This window comes from Fusarium odoratissimum, assembly GCF_000260195.1.
Source record: "Fusarium odoratissimum NRRL 54006 unplaced genomic scaffold supercont1.6, whole genome shotgun sequence".
Classification (NCBI taxonomy): Eukaryota; Fungi; Ascomycota; class Sordariomycetes; order Hypocreales; family Nectriaceae; genus Fusarium; species Fusarium odoratissimum.
In genome coordinates this window covers 451,756-474,076 of record NW_022158692.1, presented here as the reverse complement: position 1 = coordinate 474,076, position 22,321 = coordinate 451,756, and the positions used below count along the sequence as shown (strand labels likewise).

Below are 22,321 nucleotides of genomic sequence, written 5' to 3'. Positions count from 1 at the left end.
TCACCCCAAAATGACCGCAGCACTCACAGTCGAATTGGTTCATGCTTCTTGCGAACAATTTGAGATTCGCTGAAAATACCCTAAACCAGTCTCAGTCACAACGCGAACCGCGAAACAAGTCCGAAAACTTATGCTACAGATACACCTAGCAAAGCACTATGAGAGGCTCTCAATCAATGAATCACTCAAGACTCAAACATATCAGTGAACTAAACACCAACCTAAATGTCGTGATGATTGAGCTTGTGGTGACGACACACAGTACACGCACAGTGCCAAACTGTCAGCCATTCCCCGCTCACTGTCTTCACTCATCCTCAATCAATCCCTCATTCAACACTCAACCACATGCGCCATCTCCCTCTCCGCCAGTGCTTCAAACCGCGCTTTCGTCTCTCTCTTACCCGACCATTCACCATGAATCAGAAAACACAAGAACCCGTCATTACCAAAACCTCTGACCTCCCCATTGATGAGGCAAAGTGGGTAACCCTCAAAAAGATCGAGTACGTCGATCAAGTCGGAAAGACACGAACATGGGAGGTCGCAACACGAAAAACAAGAGGAAAATCTGGTGTCGATGCTGTAGCTATGGGAAACATTCTTCTTCATCCATCAAAGCCTGCTTCCACTCTACTCGTCATTCAATACCGACCCCCTCTTGATGCCTACACTATCGAATGGCCTGCTGGACTCATCGACGCTGAAGAGACTGCCGAAGAAGCAGCTGTTCGAGAATTCAAGGAGGAAACTGGATATGATTGCAAGGTTTTGAGTGTCAGTCCTGCGCAAGCTGCCGATCCCGGAATGACAAACGCCAACATGCAACTGGCCATGGTTGAGGTTCAATTGGGCGAAAACGATGAAGAGCCGGAACAAAGACTTGATGATGGAGAGCACATCCAACGGGAGATTATTCCTTTGTCTGAACTGTATGAGCGCTTGGTTGAGTACTCCAAGAGAGAGCGTACGGTTGTTGCGGCCAAACTTTTTCACTTTGCTGCAGGCATGCATTTTGCCCAAACTCAGAAGTACTTTTAGAGACAATAGACGACAGCTGTCATTATATCACAGTATAGCCTTGATTATCAGACAAGTTATCCCAATGAAGCCTTTCACCTCATGATCGTAGTCTCGGGTTCCTGCCTTCAGGTCGCAGCGCCTTCGGGATCTACCCGGCTGAGTCATCCGCTATAGATGGCAACTCACCCCTCATTATCGCACCTTCATCTGTCACCAACAATTCTCATGGACCCAAACTTGGGATTTCTTCCTTGCACGACAGATGGGGAGATCAATGATGGCGCTTTTGGATTGACGCGACCGATTTATCCCGACCAGGACCCCAATCCAGTGGAATCCAGGCCCAGAGTCGCCAAAGCCTGTGAGACGTGTCGGAGAAGGAAGCGAAAGGTCAGTCGCCTCGTCGTCGATAATGGCGCTAACAATGGTAGTGTGATGGAAGCTCTCCGTGCTCGTCATGTTTAAAGAACAACATTGAATGCGTCTACGTGCTCGAGAGACCCAAGAGGTATGCATCTTGACCGGTCTTGTCCGCTCGCTAACTGTACAAGGAAGCAGAGAGACTCCGAGCTTGTATCGAACCTTGAAGATCAAGTCCTTGCCCTCAAAGATTACGTACGGAAGCTTGAGGCTACCTGTGGATATGCTAATCTTCCAGACTTTGCATCGAGCAGTCTAGAAGATGACGCTGCGCACACCGTGGATGACTCCCAAAGCTCTGCCATCGATGATGTGAGCTCGATGATGTGGCGGATGAACATTCATGGTAGTGGAGAGACATCCTTTCTTGGTCCATCTGGTAGCTTCTGCTTCCCTGTTAGTGGCCATGGCATTGAGACCGAGGCCATCAGGCCTGAGTTGGAAACGAAGAGTGTTCAAGCACTACTCGACCTGTTCCGACAGCAAATCAATTCGGTCCATCATTTCGTACCTCCTCATGTCATCGAAACTCTCAAAGAGCCTCAAAAGACCCTTGATGGTGAACTGCTACAGGTGTCAGTCCTGGCAGCAGCGAGTCTTTTCGTCGATTCAGGGCAGACGTATGCTGACCAAGCCGACGCTATCGTGATGAGGTGCTGCCGTACAATTCCCAATGTTGCGACGGTACAGGCTCTGGCGATATTGACTTGGCGCGAGCTGGCACTGGAAAACGAGAACAATGCATGGCTGTACAATTGTACGTATCCTGGTCACGAGCTGTCTGACAAGCTGACATGACAGCTATGGCGGCGAGCCTGATAGTTCACCTCGGGCTGCACGTGAGTTCTCTCGAGAATGTCATGCAGATACCGATTGGGCCGCCTTCAGACATTGACAAGAGCGTACGTGTCCAGACGTTCTGGTCGGTCTTTTTAATGGACAGGTAGGTCTCGGAACGGGAGTAAGAACGGATACTTATACCTCTAGAATTTCCACCTCGATGCTCGGGCGGAATTGCATGATTCCGTGGCGGAGAGTTCGAGCGACACCGTATCTCGAAGCATGCAGCAACCCCACGACAGAGGACACGGTCTTTGACGCTCACTGCCAGATGTGGTTCATTCACGACCGATACATGGATAAAATGTGAGTGCCCTGTATGATGAGGTTCGGAGCTGACTGTGCAGCTACTCTTTCGAGTTTGCAGAACTTGAACATTTCGAACGGCATCAACTTCTCTCGGAAGCCAGAGATCATCATATGAACTTCTTCCGCCAAATGGGCCGCGATCTTGAACTTCGAAGGAACAACATGAACCCTCAAGTCATCCTCCTTCATATGGTCTACAACATGTCGTTACTTCTCATCCATCGGCCATATCTCAGGGAGCCAAAAGAGAGTGCCGCCCACCAACTATCCATCAGAACCAACATGACCTCCGCACACGCCCTTGTCAGATTAATCCGACAATACGACAAAGAGGCCAAGATGGAGAACGCCCCGTTCTTTGCGATACACTGTGTCCTTACAGCTGCTGTGAGCCTGCTTCTGAATGCGACGTCAACCAACTCGACCATTCGCAGCCAATCGGTACACCGGTTCCGAGTCTGTGTTGACGCACTGGACAAGATGAAAAGATGGACAAGGGCAAGACGAGGGCTGTTGCTTCTCAGAGAGCTGGCCAACCGGTGGAAGGTGGTTTCGGCGTTACCCATGAGGCACAGTGTTCCTCTCATAGCACCGACAAAGGAGACCACTCCGCAAGCCGATACCAATGATCTAGATTGGGGTATGCTGTTTGCCAATCTCGAAGAGCCTCTGAATTTGGATACCATTGACCTGTCGACGCCTACGGGAGAATGGGTGTTTCACGAAAGCGACTAGACGAGCTAAATATTCGTCACCAAGATGACTACACAGTAACCAGCCTGCATCCACATCCCCGGTCCTCATATTAAACTTCAGACTCAATATCGACCCATCCAGCTTCGAATCCTCTTTCCGAATACGTACAGCGGAACAGTTGTCAGGCAGATGCCCAGAGTCAAACCTCCCCAGGTGCTAAAGAAGACCATCGGCCCTTTTGTGGCATAATAATTGTTGAGCATAAAGGTGAGGCCGAATGCAAAAGAACTCTTGACAAGCTGCGAAAGTTAGTGCTGACCCTGAATTAGATGAAGACATACCATTGCCAGACCAAAAGCGCTACCCGCACGATCCATACAAACATCATTGGTATACGTGACGATGCCCGTGCACCCTGCGCCAACACCAAAGTTGACCAGAGCCAGAAAGACGCAACAGACCATTGTGGACCTGGCATGTTCAATTGCATCCCCAAGGCCAAAAGCTCCTACAGTCATGGTGATTGCAGAAGGCACAATGACAACAAGTCGGAACTCAGGCTCGTACAGACCGCCATTGAATGCGGACATGTAGTGAGCGGCTAGATCAGACATCCAACCAGAGATCAACGTTCCCAAGGCAGACCCAACAAGAGGAGCTATGCCAATGACGAGTCCGACCTGGGTTGGGTCGAGGCTGTATGGTGGAGCGCCAAAGACTTGGTCAGCTACAGTGCCAAGAACAATGACCCAGGTAAAGGTGATTGACCACATGATACAACCCCAGATCACAACAGGATGTCGAAGCATAAGAATAGGGCTGACAAGACTGGGCAGTAGTTCTTTTGCGCTGGCGAATTGGAGATGTTGGACTCCACAGATCTTCTTCCATGGAGTGACCGACTCGACAACTGGTGCAGTCTCGACGGCAACCTTTTCATCGGTCTTTTCATTTCCGCCCGATATCACTTCGTCCCTGTCCCATTTGGTCTCCGGGAGAAAAACGACCACCATGATCAATCCCACAGCGAAGGCGACAGCAAGGAACCAAAAAGCCCACCGCCAGCCCATGTCGACAATGAGATACCCGCTGATGACCGGGGCGATGTTGACAGAGACAATGACGGCAAAGTTCCACAGACCGACCCTTCGACCTCTCTGATGAAGAAAGAAGACGTCGTTCACGCAGGATGTACCAGCCAGAGAAAAGCATGGCCCCATGGCCAGTCCCTGGAAAACACGGGCTGCCAGGAGTGACTCGTATCCTTGCGAAACAGCCGCCCAGATATTGGAGATCACCAGCAAGATTGAAGTCAGGACAAAAATGATCCTGCGACCCCAGAGATCTGAAATGATTGCCGAAAAATAAGAGCTCACGCCCAGACCAAGGATGAGCGACCCATTGAGTAGAGCCACTTTGGAGAGAGGTGTTTGGAAGGTCTGCGACACAATGCCGAATGCTGGAACGAGGACAGGACCAAGAGCGCCAGTTACGCAGGCACCAAAGAGGAGGGTCAGGAAGTACAGCTCCTTCCGGATCCGCGACATGTTGAGAGGGTCATTGGGAGAGTTGGAGGGTGAAGGCACCAAGATTGTATGCATGCCATCTTGAGAATCTTCGAGGAAGACTGTCCCAGCCGGTTGCTCAGAAGCATTACTTTCAAGGACGCCGAAAGCCATTGTGATGGTGAGTGATGCTGGTAGAATGGCACTGCCATGGTCTATTTATGTCAAGTGAAGTTCATATCATTGACAGCAGCTACAGACTAACGGAACACTCCCGACCAGCTCGGAAGCATCATCAAGTATCTGCCGGTATCTGGCAAGGGGAGGCAGGAAAACTTAGGACCTCTTTTCTAAGTGATGAAAAGACTTGGGCAAGTTTAGTATATCTTGGGAAGCTTCTAGACCAGTTTATTTTGGCACATTTAGATCCCTCCGGGGGCTCCTAGCGGAGGGCTCTCTCTCGCTCCGCTCGTGTCCCTATCATGAGCAGCCCCACTCGTTAGCGGCGGATGCGAAAGAGCCGCCGCTGATAACACCTGGATCCGGGGAGGTGGAGATGAACTTTGCGGGGAAGCTGATAAGTGAGATTTAGCGGCGGATGTCAAGATTCCGCCGATGATACGAAGCTGATTGGTGGGAAGTCATTGTACAAGATTAATGTCTGGAGATTGATATGCTTGCCTTGGGATTTGCCATGGCACTTGACAACTCACTCGCGCACTCATCAGACTGTCATGATCAACTCGTCACAAGAATCTCCCCCAACAATGGCAAAGCTGGGAATCGCCTCCGAGGACACTCGACATCAAGTCAGAGTCGCAGTCACACAAGCTGAACCCAAATGGCTTGACTTGCAGGGCTCAGTTGACAAGACCTGTGCTTTGATCGCTGAGGCAGCCAAAGGAGGCGCTGAGCTGCTGGCATTCCCCGAGTGCTGGGTTACAGGATATCCTGCTTGGATCTGGTAAGTTGTTAAAATTGAACTCATTTTAGATACTGACAGCAAAGGGCGCGACCAGTTGATACAGATCTCGCAAGCCGGTACATCAGAAACTCAATGCGCGCCGATGGCCCGGAGATGGCAAGAATCCAGCAATGCGCGGCCGACAACGACATATCCGTCGTCCTCGGGTTCTCGGAAAACTTCCACAACACTCTGTACATCTCACAGGCCATCATCGACTCTGACGGCAAGGTTCTTGCACTTCGACGGAAGATCAAAGCTACCCATATGGAGAGAACAATCTTTGGTGATGCTTCTGGTGATGCCCTTACAAGCGTTGTCGATACACGTGTCGGCCGTGTCGGGGCGCTCTCTTGCTGGGAGCATATTCAGCCCCTACTCAAATATTACCTCTACAGCCACCGTGAGCAGATCCATGTCGCCGCGTGGCCCCCATTGCATCCATACAAGGACGAGAAGGAATTGTGGTCCATGTCGAGAGAAGGTATTCGCTCATTTACATCTGTTCGGACAGTTACTGACAAACAGGCGCCCGCGCATTATCTCAAACGTACGCAATCGAATCACAAGCCTTTGTCCTTCATGCGACATCCGTCATCAGTGAACAGGGGATCAGCCTCATGAACACAGAACGAGGGGCTGTCATGAGCACTCCAGGAGGAGGTAGCTCTGCAATCTTTGGTCCCGACGGAAGGATTCTCACCGAGGATATACCTCAATGTGAGGAGGGGATCTTGTATGCCACACTTGATTTGGATGAGATTCTACGGTGCAAGAGTTTTGTGGATGTCTGTGGGCACTACAGTCGACCGGATATGTTGTGGCTTGGGGTTGATCGGGAGGTGAAGAAGCATGTACAGTAGTTCAATTTACGGCGATCGCAGAATTGCCTCTCAAGTTCAAATCTTGGGCCAACCGCATTTATTTCTACGTATCAACTAAGTAGGCAACATCCAGACACCGACATGTACGTGAGTCGCCACGGTCAGTCTGCCCATGATCTAGTAGAAATGGAGGCCTCCCCAGGCATTCATTCAAACCCTGTCTCTCATGGACGGTACAAACCGCATCTCACAGTAGTGATGTTGAACCCCAGCACCACCGACTCACAGTCACGCCAGCCTCTCCCAATTGCATTCATTCGATCCACCCCTGATTAAATAGAGTATCTCCGGTCGTAGCAAATCACCGTGACATATGACCACCCGGCATTGACGTGATGTTCAGTAGAGATCGTTCTGCATTTCGAGCCCCTTGTAAATACGTAGCTTTTTGCACCGCCGGCATTCAAATCGATACAATCAAGTGAAGCATAATACACACAATGAACTCATTCTTCTTTTCTTCTTTCTTCATTCCATTATCTCTATCAATAATCGATCGCTTCTATTTTGCACCTCCAATCCCAATGACCATTGTGGTAAAGCTGGTTAACCGCCATGAGTGCCAGTGCCGGCCACTTGTACCACGCTGCCACTGGCACAATGAACGATAACTGTTCAGTCACTCTGATTCATTGGGGCTATAATAGAAACAGGCAGAGCATAATAGAGAAACTGAAATGTAGCCTGAGGCTGACCTTGATTGAATCTGCCTATATAAACCTCTTCTCCCACCCTCCTTGCTCAGATTTCTTTTCTCCTCAACCATCATCAGCACAACTCTCTGCTGTTTTCTCGTCGTCCAAGCCCACACCCATTTCATTCAATTCTAGCACCCACTACCACTACCATGTCTACCAACACGAACAACAACGGCATTGCCATCCCCACCGCTGGTAGTGGCTACCTCGGTGTCACCGGTGATGGTGTCAAGATTGAGCAGCTTGCGATGCGCTCCATGGAGGAGACCGGCGCTGCCTCTGTCACAGTCGGACTCTACTTTCAGGGGCCTGGTAAGTTAAAACTTCTTTACTATGGTAATATCATACTAATACAGTTTCAAAGGCCTTGATCATCCCACCCAAGTCACTGCAGTCATCGACCGCGAGGGCAACCTTCGCGTCATCGATCGCACCTCCGACACCGCCCCTGGTAAGTCAATCGACAACTCACGTCCATGTCATACTGACGACGATGCAGCCAACAACAGCAACAACTAGTTCCATCGACTGGTCGTCGCGTGCCAACCTTGGCGGAAAGAATTGAGGAGACTTGTGTCGGGCTGATAGCAGCAGTGGGAGGAATGGAGCAAAGGACATAGCTCAATACGAATCATCCACGCCCAATTCTTGACTGTAAATCTGTGACTTGTACTCATCTTTGTCTCTGTGTTTGGATCTAGCTTTGCCTCCCGTGTGTGATATCTTGTCAGTCTTTGGCGAGGTTCTTAATTCATGTTTACCAACGATCGTTCACTTTGGCTAACCACATTCAATTTGTATTTCTAGCTGGTGTTTGCGTCAGTGCTTACTCGAGCTTTGTCGAGTGACTCTTTTCGTCAGCTTAAACCGCTGTCCAAAACAAGTGTGGCTGCGCCCGATACGTTTGAGGTAGCATTTGGATCCAAACACATTCGTGATACTCATGGCAAAGGACATGATTGCCAATTACTCAGTTTGACCTATGTATTCCATCGATTGCATGTCAGTTTATGATCAAGAGCCGTGTGATCGTCAACTTTTTGCTACCCTTCTAAACTGTAACATGTGTGTGGTGAACATGCAACATCAACCAGCGGATACAATTTTACCGGTAACTGGCGCAAAATCCACGTTCCAGATACCATTCCATTACTACTTGTGAAACGTTCGCTAGAAGTATCAAACTTTGTCGGTGTTTTCATTGACAAATGTTTTCATCATCTGTTTGGGTTTGTGTGCAGGGCCCGCGATTCGCAGCAACTTTCACAAGTTTTCACCACAACATGGGGACATCGGGTACACAAAAATGCTAATCTGGTAGTTTTCCATGATGGATCACGGTCAATCAAAGAGATACATGTTCAATTAATAGACACTGAACTTGGAGGATGCAATCGTACTGTTTAGGGTAACTGACTGAACAGCTGAGCATTTCGATAGACCCACTAAAACGCGGTTCAGGCTTCAAGCACCCAAGATTTGAACAACAAATCTCAATCAAGAAGATCACGGAGTTGCCACCCAGGTAAAGCATCCCACAGGCTGTTTTCGCGTAAATTCACTAATGATTTCATTTCAAGGATCGTGTGTACTTATCTGCCCACCCGACGCGCCCTCCAACTGCGACGCGCTCAACCTCCAAACCACCCGGCAGCCCTTTCATCTCTTAATCTTGAAGAGATCTTCTCGACGACACCAAATGAGCGCAGGCAACGATATTAGTCACTCTCGTCGAGTAACAAACACCAGGTCAGTAAGATGGCGAGTTGTGAGTCAAAAACTGACATTTGATTCGCAGGAATAACCTTGGAGCAAACGGACGTCATTCGAATTGCCTCACGAAGCCAAATCACAATTCCCAGGGATCAACTGGTTCTCGATTCGGATACCGACTCTCAGTCGATGTACTCGACCATCCAAGCTGTCCATCTCGTCCACCCTCTCCCCGAAGACTCCTCAAGGCACCCACCCAAGCCTCCCGAGCATCTACCCGATGATATTCAGACCAGATCTGTTACGGACCAAGCGCTGTCATTGCTTTGGTGGCATCTGCTTTATGAGGTGGTCATACGCTGACAGGTGCTCGTTGCTGCGGTTGCTCGGCTTACTTTGGTGCACCACTCCGCTCGGATTATCGAAAGGATCCTCCAACAGCCCAGATATCGCTTTGAATTTTCGGGCAGATTACAGTACGTACTCTTCAGTGGCGCGATCCACCTCCTGATCCACGGCTAACGTGTATGTGGATCATGGACAGGGGCTGACGTTGGAATTGCCTTATCTAGCCTCCATGGATTGTGTAATTGGTCACATTGATTTGAGTTGGAACCTTGTCTCAACCGCGGCAACGGCTTCTCACCGTTCTCCAGCACAAGCTCCATTGATAGGTTGAAACTACACAACTACACTCGACGAGGTATCATGTAGCGAGGCCAGAAATACCACAGCTCCGAAAGCTTTTCCCGACTCAATTGGCCACAGTCTCCAAAGGCCTCGCTCTCGACCATAGGTGTGGCTATTTGTCCCAGCTCTCAGATACAAGGCTCTCTCACTGCTTTGGCGGGAGGGGCTCATGTACGACGGTATGAAGTTCGAAAGGCCTCATACGCAAAGAAAGTCACAGCAGTAAGTACAACCGGGGCAGTATTAATCAAACTTCGGCACAGTAGCGCTTACCACAGAGATGTTCAAGCAGATGCAGCCCGCCGCTCAAGTCGATTCAATGATCCCGTCACCCGAATTTCCCATAAGAAAAGCATTTCACTGCCTTCCCAGGACCTCCATCACAGCAGATGCTTGTCATGGCGCCAGGAAAGACCCAGGACCTGTCTATGAGACAAATGAAGAGGCCGAGAACAACGTTTGTACTGCCATGCTTGAGTCATGCTTGGCACCACGGCCAGTCGACGAGTAAGGCGGGTGATGCAAGCATTATCTGTCAGGTCTATCAATTCAAATAACACTCTCCTAGACGCACTTCAGACGGCGAGTCCTCATTGATAATGTCAGCCGATGGGCGGACTGGAGAACATGTCCGCCTAAGGAACTCCCAGACTCCCCGGAGCACTCATCATCGGATGGAGAGACACGAGGCGAAGAGGAGACAGACACCATGGAACTTGCCAACGGCGAGGTTCCATCAGAAGCTGGCCTTCCGGCGCTTCTGTCATCAGCGCCGCAGTCGAGCCTCGACACTCAAACCAATGAGAGACTGAGCGGCTCCACGAAGCATCAGCACGAGACCACGGCCGGCCTGGAGAGCAAGATGAATGCCCTATGGAGCATGGTTGATAGCCTTGGAGTACAACTTGTGAAAGTTCGTCCGGACAGATCGTTGCTCATTGGCAGCGAGATTGACGAGATTTTGGACCGTCTTGTCAATCTCGTTGTCAATGTCGACAGTACAAGGTCTATGGCACAAGAGACCAAAGAGTTGAGCTCGGAGGCAAAAGGCGAGATTTCGTATCACCTTGTCCGTGCTTTTACGCATAATATCGTTGTCACAGAGAACTTTAGCAAAAATGAGAATGATACACCCCGTCTTTCCCATAGGGTCATGTCTACTTGGTTAGAATTGACACAGGGTGGACGGGCAACGCTCATTGATATCAACTCCTACCTGAAGGAGGGGGCTTGTGCATTTGGGATCTGTTATGACCTTGCCAGGGATGGGAATGGCCGTCACACTTTAAGTGATTGGACATACATTCCAGGCATTGCTGTTGCCAAATGGCGGTCCGAATTCAAGTCGAACGTCACCTTCTACGAGATCCTAAACACAGATGTCGAGCGCAGTACCAGACAGTAGTTAGTTTTGGAGTGTGAATTAAACCACCTGTCATCTCATATTACTGTAAACCGTGATTTCCTTGACGTGAATCCCATATTGGAATTAGAGGATGCAATTGTACTATTTAGGGTAACTGAGATGAACGATTGGCATATAACTCGCATCAAGCCAGGGATCGGGTAAGAGGGCATCTTGATGTGACCAAAGCGTCCATTCGGTCGTCCTGGCTGGTAGGCCTCTTTCTTACAAAACGTCCGAAACGAATGAGGCGAGCTGTTTGCAGAAGGAATCATAGTCTGGGATTCTGCATAAGATATTAATAATGTCAATTGACTCGGAATTGGTACTGACATGTGCAGGCTTCTTGATTTTTGTAGGATGGAGGCGGATTCTCCTTCGGAATGATGACGGTTGGCCATTATCGGTGATGGACATGAGCCACTGAACTCGCTTGTGAGATATTCAAGCTTAATAAAGGTTGGGATACTGATGTGACGGCGTTCGCCCAGGCGAGTTGGAGAGATGATTCGAGGTAGAGATACTGGCTTGACCGCTGTGACTCAGGGACAACTGGCGAGCTGTGCAAACAAGCACGCACCAGAACATAAACATGCCCCACATGGGGTTAACTTGGATTCTGAATTTCCAGGACCAGAATTTCTCTTCCTCATGCACATCACATCGCATCGCGTCAAAAGTCTAATCATCCGCAATGGCCCCTGGGAAGACCAACACCGTTCCCGACCCTACAAAGGTCAACCCACTTAGCCCTGATGCCCGCCGACAGTACATGCATGCTTGCTTTCGAATGCTCCCCATTTCCAGCGACTTGCGACAGCAGGCTCGCACCAAGGCTATAGAACTTCAGAGCAAGCATCTGGCTGAGAAGGGGCTTCGTGATGTCAACGTGGTGTATTTCGAGTACCACGTTGATGCCACCATTTGGAGACTCATCTGTATGCAAAATCACTCCCCATTCAAGTGTTGTACTAATCTTGACAGTCAATCGCCTGAGCATGATCAAGAACAACCCCTGGCCGTGGACTGTCTCGCTTGACGAAAATGACTTGTCGCAGGGCACCTCCTCTGTCTTCAGGGAGTGGCGCCAGTCTCACGGCCCTAGTGGAGAGACTCAAGAGGGCAGCAGTACTCCCCGATCCAAGGCCCCTCGCTCCCAGCACCAAGCTCCCGTCCCTCAAACCCTTGCTGAGGCTGAGCAAATGGCCCGTGAAGCACGCGAAAGAGCCAACGAACTCGAGCTTGAGGCCTTCCGTCTTGAACGCATCGCTAGACAGTGGCCTGCTGACGATAAGGCATCGCGCTTTGGAGGACTCGCAAACCCCCAAGCCCACCACCCCCGTTACAGCGGATTGCAGCCCCTCGACGGCAGAGAGTTCATGAGCCTTGAAGAGGCAGGCAGAGCTGCTACGGAACTCAAGAAGGAAAGTGACGCCAAATCCTTGGAAATCAAGGATATTTCAATGAAAGTCACGTCCACCAGCCGAGCCATGAAAAGGAGCCTCACTGGTGGTGAAGAGCGGGACGCAGAGAACTTGTCCAATGAGGACACGTCGATGAGTGTCTCGTCCTCGTCTAAGCGTCCTCGCCCGGAAAATACTGCGGCGGTTGACCCTCCCTCTGAGGTTGGGGATTCTCAGGATGAACCGTCGGCGCACCCATAAAGTCAGGTCGCCCAGCTGGTAGGACATCCGTCCTTTTCTTTGAAATTCGTCCACTAATGAGTCTATAGACAGCAACGAATGTCTCGCGGAGGAGACTCAGTGAACGGTTTCCGGACGGTGGTGAGCGAGGAAGGCACGGATAGTGATACCAGGAGAATACGAGTTGATAAATAGCTGAATACATCAATGGCGGTTGTTGTCTCAGGATAAATGGCTGCCTTCATTTTACTCACCAATGAGTCTACAAGAACAAGTGCCTACGTTACGACAATGCATTACTCAGCCCTTGAGACGGTGACAGCTTCAGACTGTGCGAGACAGAAATTGTTCACCTACTTGGAGGATGCGAGAGCCTTGGTTGTCTACTTGACGGCTCGGAGCATCCTTTGCCGTATTCATCTGTCAAAGTTGGTATCTTATTCTATTCCATGATTCCGTGGATTGCATGACTGTTCCAAGGACGTGATGGGATGGTGCTTCAAGTTCTCGATCGTATCCATTGTCAAATCCTCGATCTCCGTTCATCCGTGGTGAAGCCACCCGCGTCCATGTCAAAACTTAAGGCAGTGCAAAAGGTTTTAGATAGCTATTGATTGATGCCTCATAATATCGTGATCGTCTTCGCCAATTTGTATCGAATTTCGCCAGCTGTGGAAGATACTTCTAGGCTCCTCGTCTTAAGGCAAGTCTATCTGCATGACCTTCCCTGCCGCCTATCACTGTAAGCACAAAGCTTTTCGCAGATGACCAATGAGCATCAGCGTGTCGTCTCAAACGGGTAATACATCAACGCCGACTCTCTAACGTTAAAGCCACCCGTGATCCTTGTAAATTGTGGAGAATACCTGTGGTGCTGCGTCGTGTCTGCACAACATTGTCTTGGATAGGCTCGAAGCGGTGGCACCGAACAGTCCGGGGGCGACAGTAGATGAGACGGATGTTCACCACGAGGCTGTTAATGGCCTCAAGCTTCATGTACTTGCGCTGTGTCAAGATAGCAAAGAGCAAATTGCCCATATGTGTGAGTCCGTGTTCTTTACCTCTGTGTCGGGCTGAAGCCGCTTTCATCCTCTCAACCATATCACAAGTCATTCAAGATTAAGCATAGCCATCATAACAATCTCCAAATGTATTTACTATCACTTGAACTCGTAACTAACGATATCTATCTCTGCTGATGTCAGTTACGTACTGCAAGAATGGAAACTCTTGAACCTACCGTGGTAGTGGTGCAAAAGATGAAAAGTCGTAGGTTCCTACTCGGGCTCCTCCTTTTTGATTTGGCGCAGAGGTGTCTGGGACTGCAAGGGATGCTGTCGCCGAGAAGAAATGGGTTGGGTGTCCCGGAGAAGCGTATGCAGTCGCTCAATGTCCTGTTGAGCATCCGAGAGCGACCGTTCGAGGTCGCGCACCCGCTGCTGCGTTTCTTGGTGAGGCGTATTGATGGGGAAACCTTTTCTGACTCGCCATTCCATGTATGCTGTCGACATGCCGCCGCTCATGTCGTCAGGGTCGGGCCCTTTCTCCCAAGGCCAAGCGGGAGCCGCACCGTCACCGAGTGGTTTGACTATAGAAAGGTTAGCATATACAGATATAACGAGACTGAGTAACCTACAGATGTTCTTCCACATCGTCTTGTCGATGACGTACTCAAAGTACACAGATGGGACCTCGATCTTACCACGCTTTTCATGGTAGAATTTGCAGACGACGGGATACGACGACTCGCGCTTCTCCGCAATCTGGGGGGCCAAGTCACTGTGAAAGTATTGGATATACTGGTCAATATACCCACGGCGCTCAAACATGTTCTCGGGTCTCGGCAAGTTGGCCGGATCAAAAGTAACTCGCTGAGAACTCATTTTCTCAGCGGCGGAGGTGTTGTTGTTGAGTGGTTGAACAGACGAGAAGAGAATGAGAAATGTGACAGGAAGAGATAGAGAAGAAATGAACAAAGGGCATGTAATGCAAAGCATTGGTCCTGCCACACCAGAAAGGCCTCTGAATCAGTTGGCAGCTGGGAGCAGGTGTCACGTCACGTGAGAGAGCTTTGGGGAACGGAAGCATCATGGAAATGAGTGGCAACGACAAACGGCTAACAGTATGGGATATATGAGAATGTCCTGGGCTTCGATTGCGGGTTGCCAGCACCACCACTTCATGGCGTTAATCTCAGTCTGTGTCAAAGCGACATTAGCAAAAGAAACCACACCAGTGTCTTGATCCAAAACCTTTTTCATCAATCGTTTACCCAGGACAATATGAGCAAGAGAAAAGTTAAGCCGAAACCCTGGGATTAGGTGGTCCACATCCACGTTGATTATAACCACTCTTGCATCAACCCCACTAGCAATTCTTGGGTGAGTAAGCTCTGCCACCATTCGCTCTCCATCGTGTCCAACACTCTTGTTAAACAAACTAGCATGCGCCAGTAGAATATCCCATTCATTGAATGGACTATTCCGTGGTTCAGGAGGACAGAATAAGACAGCATGCCGTTCATTTGGGCCGCCAGAATCTTAACGGGCCTCGATATTCTGGAAAATTTCATCTCCCTCAGCATAGTCGATCAAACAGAACACAATGGCTGGCAAATTCTGGTGCAATATGTCAAGTCTTAGAGATGAGAAAAGATGAAGTGATATTGACATTGTCTTAACACAGGGGAATACATTGCAATACAGGGCTAGTGGTCAAGCTGGGGGCGCGGTAGCCGGGCACCTTGATACCACCAAGGCGGCCGTTCAGGGTCGTTTGAGATGAAGGGTTGTCTGAGAGGAAACTCTGAGATGAAAGGTTGTCTGGGAGGAAACTCTGAGATGAAAGGTCGTCTGAGAGGAAACTCTGAGGTGAAAGGTCGTCTGTGGTATGAAGCTCGCACGACAAGGACGCAAAGGAAGCAGACCTCGGCGCGGCCAAGCCTTTGACTAATCTGATATTTGCTAGGTCGGTGTAATGTGACTGGCGAACTTGATGCTGCGAGGTTGATAAGTTTGACCGTGGATTGAAGATGTTGTTGCTGGATCAGGCCAAGACGTGCTCGACTCAGGTCTGACGAGATACTCGGGCAGGGCGCGTTACGGTAAGCTATGCTTTCGCGCGCAATATGCAATAAAAGTCAGACCGTTTTAAAATATCCATAGTTTATAAGTAAATTACTCCTAAGAGTTAAGAGTAGTATCCATTAAGATTATTATTAAAAAGGTCTTTATAAGTCAGAAGTAATAAGTATTAACTTTAGGGATATATCTTAATTTTATAAGAGGTATATTAGATTATCTTAATTATAAAGACTTTTTAATAGATAGGTTTATAATAATTATTTTAACTTAATTTTAATTTAACTAATAGTTTAATTTTCTATACCTAGGATTAATAATACTAAATAATATAATATTAATACTTATATATATAAGCTTCTTATTATATTATAAATCTTATAATAAGATATTAATAAATATAATTTTAAAAGAGATTTATAAAAATAAATACTTTATATATTAATATTTATAAGAAATTAGTAATTAGTATTTAGGATAATTAATATCTAAGTATAAAAAGTTTAATAGTTATATATTTACTAATAAAATAACATATATAATAAGCACATACACCAGATAAGTATATATATTAATAATCTTAACCTTCTTAAGATAAATTATAATAAAAACATAATAAACTATCTAATTAATTAATTCTAGTTATTATACTTATCTCTAGAGGCCTTAATACCCTCTTAATAGGTTCTTATATTATACCTAGTCTTATTATAAGTCCTATAGTATTAAACCCTTAGTTATATTAAACTTCCTTAACTACTACTTCTTAATAATTTAACTACTATTTATATATCTATATCTATCTAATTAATTAGATTCTTACCTTCCTCTATAATTAGCTTCCCTCTATTCTATAGGCAGGTTCTTTTATCCTAGCGCTGCCAACTAAGTATCTTATTTGCCTATTAAAGATCTTATATCTTAGCTTATAATAAGGCATTCTTATATATTATTACTATTATTCCCTTTGCAAGAGACTTTAAAGCTCCTAGGATTAATTCTAGGGAGCTATTATAATATCTTTTAATTTATCTCTTAAGGTATTTAAACTAAGATCTGGCCTTAAGTATAATTTTTAGGGTCTTTAAAACCTAAGGGGTTAATAGTTTAATAACTACCTTAGTAGGCATTAGAGTTTATAGTTATATATTAAGCTTTAAGATTATACTTTTTAGATTAAAAGAAATAAGCCTAGCTCCTTTAAAACCTCCTTTAATATTTTCCTTAGTTATAATAACTTAAAAAGTAATATAAAAGGCTAAGAAGAACTTAGTCTTAGAAATATAAGTTATAGACCTTCTAATTAAATAGTTTATTTCTTAACTATATGCCTTTTTTAGTAGCCTAAAATACCTAATATTAAGGGGCTAAAGCAGATAGGAAGAATAAGGTAATATATAAAGTATAATAATCTTATTCTCCTTATAATATATCTTAAAGTCTACTAAGTAGTAACTTTTATACCTATTAAGGATTAAAAGATAATAGTAATTATTTATTTACTTAATTATAAATTAATTAAAGTATTTTAGCTAGTTAAGACCTAGCTTATTATTTATTTATTTATTTTAGCTTATTATAATAACCTAATTGCCTAGGAGGTTACTTTCTTAGTATTAATTAATAAGGTAGTATTAGCCTATAACTATAATAAATAAATTAATTACTTAGCCTTTTATATTAATTACTTAAATTATTATAACTTATTCCTGATTTCTAGGTTATATTAATTTCAGTTTTCTATGCCTCTCTAAGCTAATAATAACTATACTACTTAAGATTATGCCTATTATAAAGCCAGTCTTATTAAAGTTCTAGATATTATTTAATTAAATATTATATTTTATAATTATATTCTATATAAGCCTAAACTAATTATAAATAATAATTAGATCTTTATATTTAGCCCTCTAATAGTTATATCTCTGCTAAAAATATATCTTAAGCTCTAATTACTACTTAATAAAATTAATAGCCTAGTACTTACTAACTAGTAATATATTATAATTAGTAAGTAATTAATTTATTATTTATTTAATATTATAATACCTAGAAGGAAATCCTTATAAATCTAGGTTAAGAATATATTAAATTATAATTTACTCCTTTAAATTACTTAGTTTCTATAACTTAGGTGTAATACTTAATATAGCAGGAATATTATTATATTAGTAATAAAGAGCCTAGTAGTTAACCTTATATATCTTAGCAGCCTTATAGAGACTTAGTTTTAGGTTCTCTTAGAGGGCTTAAAGAGCAAGTAGTATTTTAGCTTCTTTATTTAATTATAATATATTATATAATTAAGAATTAATTAATTAGATAATTAGATATAAGGTTAAGGGATTTTTAATATATATACTTATCTGGTGTATATGCTTATTATATATATTAATTATATTATATATATTTTATATATTATATTAAGTTTTATAAAACTTTATAATTAATTAATTTATTTTACTACTACTATCTTAACTTATTACCTTATCTTGTATTTATACAGAGGGCTAAAGTATAATAGTTAAAGTCTAATTATATTAAACTAAGCCATACTAGGTTTATTATTAGCAAATTATATAAGGCATATAACTAAGCTTATTAAAGTATTATATTTCTTAATAATAAATTTAATATATATTAGGCTTAATTAATATAAAGAAGTTTTAATTAATAGCTAATAAGCTAAGTTTTATCTAAGTATTAATAAATATATATATATATACTTAAAGTAGCCTTATAGCTTAGTAGAAAATATAAGTAATCTAAGGGTTAAATTTATAGGGATTAGTTATAATCTATAGTAATTTAGTCTTAGAGTATTATAATCTAAGTAATCTAATAGAAGAAGATTATTACTAAGAGAAGTAATCTTATAATAATTAGTAAAAATTATAAGGGCTATATAATATAGGCGCAGGGGTTATAATATAATATCTCCCCTCTATTAGGTCTTATCCTTAAGACCTATATATCTCCTTGTTTTTATATTAGGCTTTAGTAAGTACTAACTTTCTTCTTTAATTATTTTCCTAGTATATTTGCTAATTATTATATTATAGAATTTTTAATTAAAATCTTATAAGACTTTAAAGTATATATATTTAGCAGATTTAATTATAAAATTTAGTTTTAATATTATATCTTATTCCTTTTATAAGGCTAAGGGCCTTTATTATAAAATAATTAAGTATTCCTCTTATTATTTTAAATATACTTAATAAGGTTAATCTTATAATACTTCTAGTATTATAATTACTTATTATATATTCTTTTCTATTTATTACTAGGTTCTACTAATTATTCCTCTTAGTTTCTTAATTAAATTATAAATCTAACTATTTTAAGTAGGCAAAAGAGGAGGCTAAGAAGAAACTTCTTAAGGCTTAGTAAGAAGTAAATAAGGCTATTATAAGATTATCCTATATTTATTATATAAAATACTTATTATAAAAGCAGGGAATTTAATTTATTATTAATAATTTAAATTCCTCTGCTAATAATATTATTACCTAGGAGGAGGATATAGTAGTTTTAAATATTTAGTTTTTTAGTAGTGCTAATATTATTAACTAGAATATAATTTTTAATTCTTTACTTTCTAAGATTATTAGTAAAAATTCTTTAGGAGTTATTAGGCATTAATAAGGTATTTTAGGGGTTCTTATATATTTTTATTTTCTAAATAGTTTTTCTATTTTATAAGGTATTCCCTTTAACTATTTATCTTATAAGTATCTCTAATAGCCTCTACTTTATAAACTTCTAGTCCTAAGATCTCTCTTAGTTTATTACCTATTTTAACTTATATTATATCTACTGCTAATTTAAGTAGTAAAATATAAAAGACTAGGTAAAGCCTAACTTTTAGTAATAGGTCTAGTTTATAGTTATTTTCTAAGATTTTCTATAGTATCTTATAAGGTCTAATAAATTTATAGTTTAGTTTATAAGTTAGTTAGTCTATTTTAATATTTTTTATAGCTAGGTAGACTATATCTCCCTCCAAAAAGGTTAGTCCCTTTAACTATTTTAAGTTATAGTAGTTTTTTATATATTTTCTAATAAATTTAAGTTCTATTTTTATCTCTTTATATAGATTCTTAAGGTTATTACTTTTAAGTATAATAGCTAAATTAATTAATTTTTCTTATTATATATTATAATATATATTTAATATAAATCTAAAATTAGTATAAGCTAATATAAGCTTTATGCTTTTATTATATATAGTATTATAAGTAAGTTAGGCTATTAGTAGTTTCTTAACCTAATTATTTTATTTATAGTTAATATAATATTATAAATACTATTTAAGTACTTAATTTATTTATTTAATTTATCTATTAACTTATAGTTAAAATACTATTATAAGTTAGTAATTTAATCCAAGTTATACTATAAGTAATTACTAAAATATTACTATAAATATAAGTCCTCTATCTAAAAGGATTTCTATAAATAACTTATATATACTAATAATATATTAGTAAAAAATATAAGAAAGTTCTTTTATATTTATTACTTCTCTATAGGGTAAATAGTAGGAAAATTTTATAAGTTAGTCTATAATAACTATAATACTATTATAGAAGATTTTAATTAAGGGTTCTTCTAATAAGGGTAATTTAATTATAAAGTCTATTATAATTAAGTCTTAAGGTTATTATACTACTAGTAGTAATTATAATTATCTATAAGATTTATATCTCTAAGCTTTTATTCTTAAGTATAAGTTATATTATTTAATAATATATTCTATATTTTTCCTTTTAAACTTATATCCTTGGTTTTAAAGTTATTTTAGTATTTTAGTAACTTCTTAATATCTATATAAGGGATATAAATAAAATTTATAAAGGAAGTTATATTCTTTTTCTAATATAGGTTCTATTTTAATTATTCTTATAATAGTTTTAACTAGTTAAGTAAACTAATATTTTCTATTAAAGTTAATCTCTAGGAGTTATTCTTTAGTTTTAATAGTTCCTATATTAAAGTCAGGTTATTAACTAATAGTATCTATATATCTATTATTAGTTTCTTTATAATAGGCTATAGTAAAATTAAATTCATATAGGTATTTTATATAATATAATTATTATTAGTTTAGCTTTTATATAATTATAAAGTAAGTTATATTCTTATAATTAGTAAAGACTTTTACTAGGTACTTACTTCCTCTAAGGTAATATTTAAATTCCTTAAAGTAATTAATAATAGCTAGGAATTCTTTATTATAAATAAGATAATTAAGTTCTACTCTATATATCTTATAAGAATAAAAAGCAATAAGGTATAATATACTATTATTATCTTATTATCCTATTTATCCTCTTAAAGCAAAGTTAAAAGCATTAGTTTTAAATTCAACTTATTAGTCAGGGTTAAATATAATTAAAATAGGTTTATTTATAATAGCTAATTTAAGCTATTTAAAAGCTTATTATACTTTATTATTTTATTAGAATTATTTATCCTTTTTAATAATCTTAATAAGAGGGATAATAATTTTATTAAAACCTTTAATAAATTATTAGTAATAATTAGTAAATCCTAGGAAAGACTAGGTTTTTTTTATTAATATAGGTAGTTTCTATTTAATAACTACTATAATCTTTTATTTATCTATCCTAATCTTATTATATAAGATTTTATATCCTAAGTATATTACTTAAGACTAATAGAAGTAACTTTTTATAAGTTTAATAAGTATATTAGTATCTTATAGTACTTTAAAAACCTTATAAATATATTCTATATACTCCTCTTTTATATTAAAGAAGATAAGGATATTATCTAAGTAGTAAATTATAAAGATATTAAGATATTCTTAAAGTATATTAGTAATTATATATTAGAATACTATAGGTATATTAATTAATCTAAAAGGCATAATTAAATATTTAAATAATTTATATTTTATTTAAAAGGCTATTTTCTATTTATTACCTTCTTTAATTTAAATAAGATTATAAGTAGATTTAAGATTAAGGGCTATAAACTATTTCTTATTAAATAGGCAGTCCTTAAGTTTAGTAATAAGTAGTAATAGTATTTTATCTTTTCCTATAATTTTATTAAGTTATTAATAATTTATTATAAATCTTAGCTTATTAGAATTAGGTTTTAATATAAATATAACTAGGTATCTTACTAAGGATTTTAATAATTTAATATATCCTTTTTATAGCATATTATTTAACTATTCTCTAAGTATATCTAGCTTATCTTAAGATAGGTTATAAATAAAAAAGAATTTTAAATTCTTTTTATCCTTTAATATAATTTTAATATTATAATCTATATATTAAGGTAACTTAGTATCTAATTCCTCTTAAAATAATTTCTTATAAATATAATACTTTAGTAGTATATTCTTAAGTCGTTTATTAGATTCCTTTGCAGTAACCTATTTTATCTATTTAATATCTTGGTCTAATTATTTAAA

The 22,321-nt window shown here is 41.0% G+C and overlaps 8 protein-coding genes across 9 annotated transcripts; 6 read left to right on the top strand and 2 right to left on the bottom strand.

Moving 5' to 3' along the window:
* Nucleotides 1–314: 314 nt before the first annotated feature.
* On the top strand, nucleotides 315–1,118 carry FOIG_04767 (uncharacterized protein). Its single transcript, XM_031203066.1, has one exon. It carries the CDS (start codon nucleotides 349–351, stop codon nucleotides 1,039–1,041), a length of 693 nt encoding a protein of 230 aa, XP_031066645.1. The 5' UTR covers nucleotides 315–348; the 3' UTR covers nucleotides 1,042–1,118.
* Nucleotides 1,119–1,248: 130 nt separating this feature from the next.
* FOIG_04766 (uncharacterized protein) lies at nucleotides 1,249–3,549 on the top strand (the record flags this gene model as incomplete). Of its 2 annotated transcripts, XM_031203065.1 has the most annotated exons (7): nucleotides 1,249–1,413; nucleotides 1,455–1,531; nucleotides 1,575–2,200; nucleotides 2,245–2,386; nucleotides 2,431–2,589; nucleotides 2,631–3,232; nucleotides 3,352–3,549. In XM_031203065.1, 7 exons carry the CDS (start codon nucleotides 1,249–1,251, stop codon nucleotides 3,399–3,401), a joined length of 1,821 nt encoding a protein of 606 aa, XP_031066644.1. In that variant the 3' UTR covers nucleotides 3,402–3,549. The 2 variants fall into 2 exon arrangements, with proteins under 2 accessions (XP_031066644.1, XP_031066643.1); XM_031203064.1 differs by having other exon boundaries at nucleotides 2,631–3,548.
* On the bottom strand, nucleotides 3,411–4,981 carry FOIG_04765 (uncharacterized protein; the record flags this gene model as incomplete). Its single annotated transcript, XM_031203063.1, has 2 exons — nucleotides 3,630–4,981; nucleotides 3,411–3,587 (listed from the first exon to the last, which is right to left on the bottom strand). The coding sequence occupies exons 1-2, from the start codon at nucleotides 4,965–4,967 to the stop codon at nucleotides 3,411–3,413; spliced, it is 1,515 nt and encodes a 504-aa protein (XP_031066642.1). The 5' UTR covers nucleotides 4,968–4,981.
* A 579-nt stretch (nucleotides 4,982–5,560) lies between these two features.
* Nucleotides 5,561–6,733, top strand: FOIG_04764 (uncharacterized protein; the record flags this gene model as incomplete). The annotated part of the gene is made up of 3 exons (XM_031203062.1): nucleotides 5,561–5,757; nucleotides 5,802–6,241; nucleotides 6,286–6,733. 3 exons carry the CDS (start codon nucleotides 5,561–5,563, stop codon nucleotides 6,618–6,620), a joined length of 972 nt encoding a protein of 323 aa, XP_031066641.1. The 3' UTR covers nucleotides 6,621–6,733.
* Nucleotides 6,734–7,418: 685 nt separating this feature from the next.
* FOIG_04763 (uncharacterized protein) lies at nucleotides 7,419–7,980 on the top strand. The gene is made up of 3 exons (XM_031203061.1): nucleotides 7,419–7,651; nucleotides 7,704–7,790; nucleotides 7,839–7,980. Exons 1-3 carry the CDS (start codon nucleotides 7,489–7,491, stop codon nucleotides 7,856–7,858), a joined length of 270 nt encoding a protein of 89 aa, XP_031066640.1. The 5' UTR covers nucleotides 7,419–7,488; the 3' UTR covers nucleotides 7,859–7,980.
* A 2,042-nt stretch (nucleotides 7,981–10,022) lies between these two features.
* On the top strand, nucleotides 10,023–11,147 carry FOIG_04762 (uncharacterized protein; the record flags this gene model as incomplete). Its single annotated transcript, XM_031203060.1, has 2 exons — nucleotides 10,023–10,199; nucleotides 10,311–11,147. The coding sequence occupies 2 exons, from the start codon at nucleotides 10,023–10,025 to the stop codon at nucleotides 11,145–11,147; spliced, it is 1,014 nt and encodes a 337-aa protein (XP_031066639.1).
* A 694-nt stretch (nucleotides 11,148–11,841) lies between these two features.
* On the top strand, nucleotides 11,842–12,811 carry FOIG_04761 (uncharacterized protein; the record flags this gene model as incomplete). The annotated part of the gene is made up of 2 exons (XM_031203059.1): nucleotides 11,842–12,085; nucleotides 12,132–12,811. 2 exons carry the CDS (start codon nucleotides 11,842–11,844, stop codon nucleotides 12,809–12,811), a joined length of 924 nt encoding a protein of 307 aa, XP_031066638.1.
* Nucleotides 12,812–14,067: 1,256 nt separating this feature from the next.
* FOIG_04760 (uncharacterized protein) lies at nucleotides 14,068–14,673 on the bottom strand (the record flags this gene model as incomplete). The annotated part of the gene is made up of 2 exons (XM_031203058.1): nucleotides 14,068–14,378; nucleotides 14,427–14,673. 2 exons carry the CDS (start codon nucleotides 14,671–14,673, stop codon nucleotides 14,068–14,070), a joined length of 558 nt encoding a protein of 185 aa, XP_031066637.1.
* Between the last annotated feature and the right edge of the window lie 7,648 nt (nucleotides 14,674–22,321).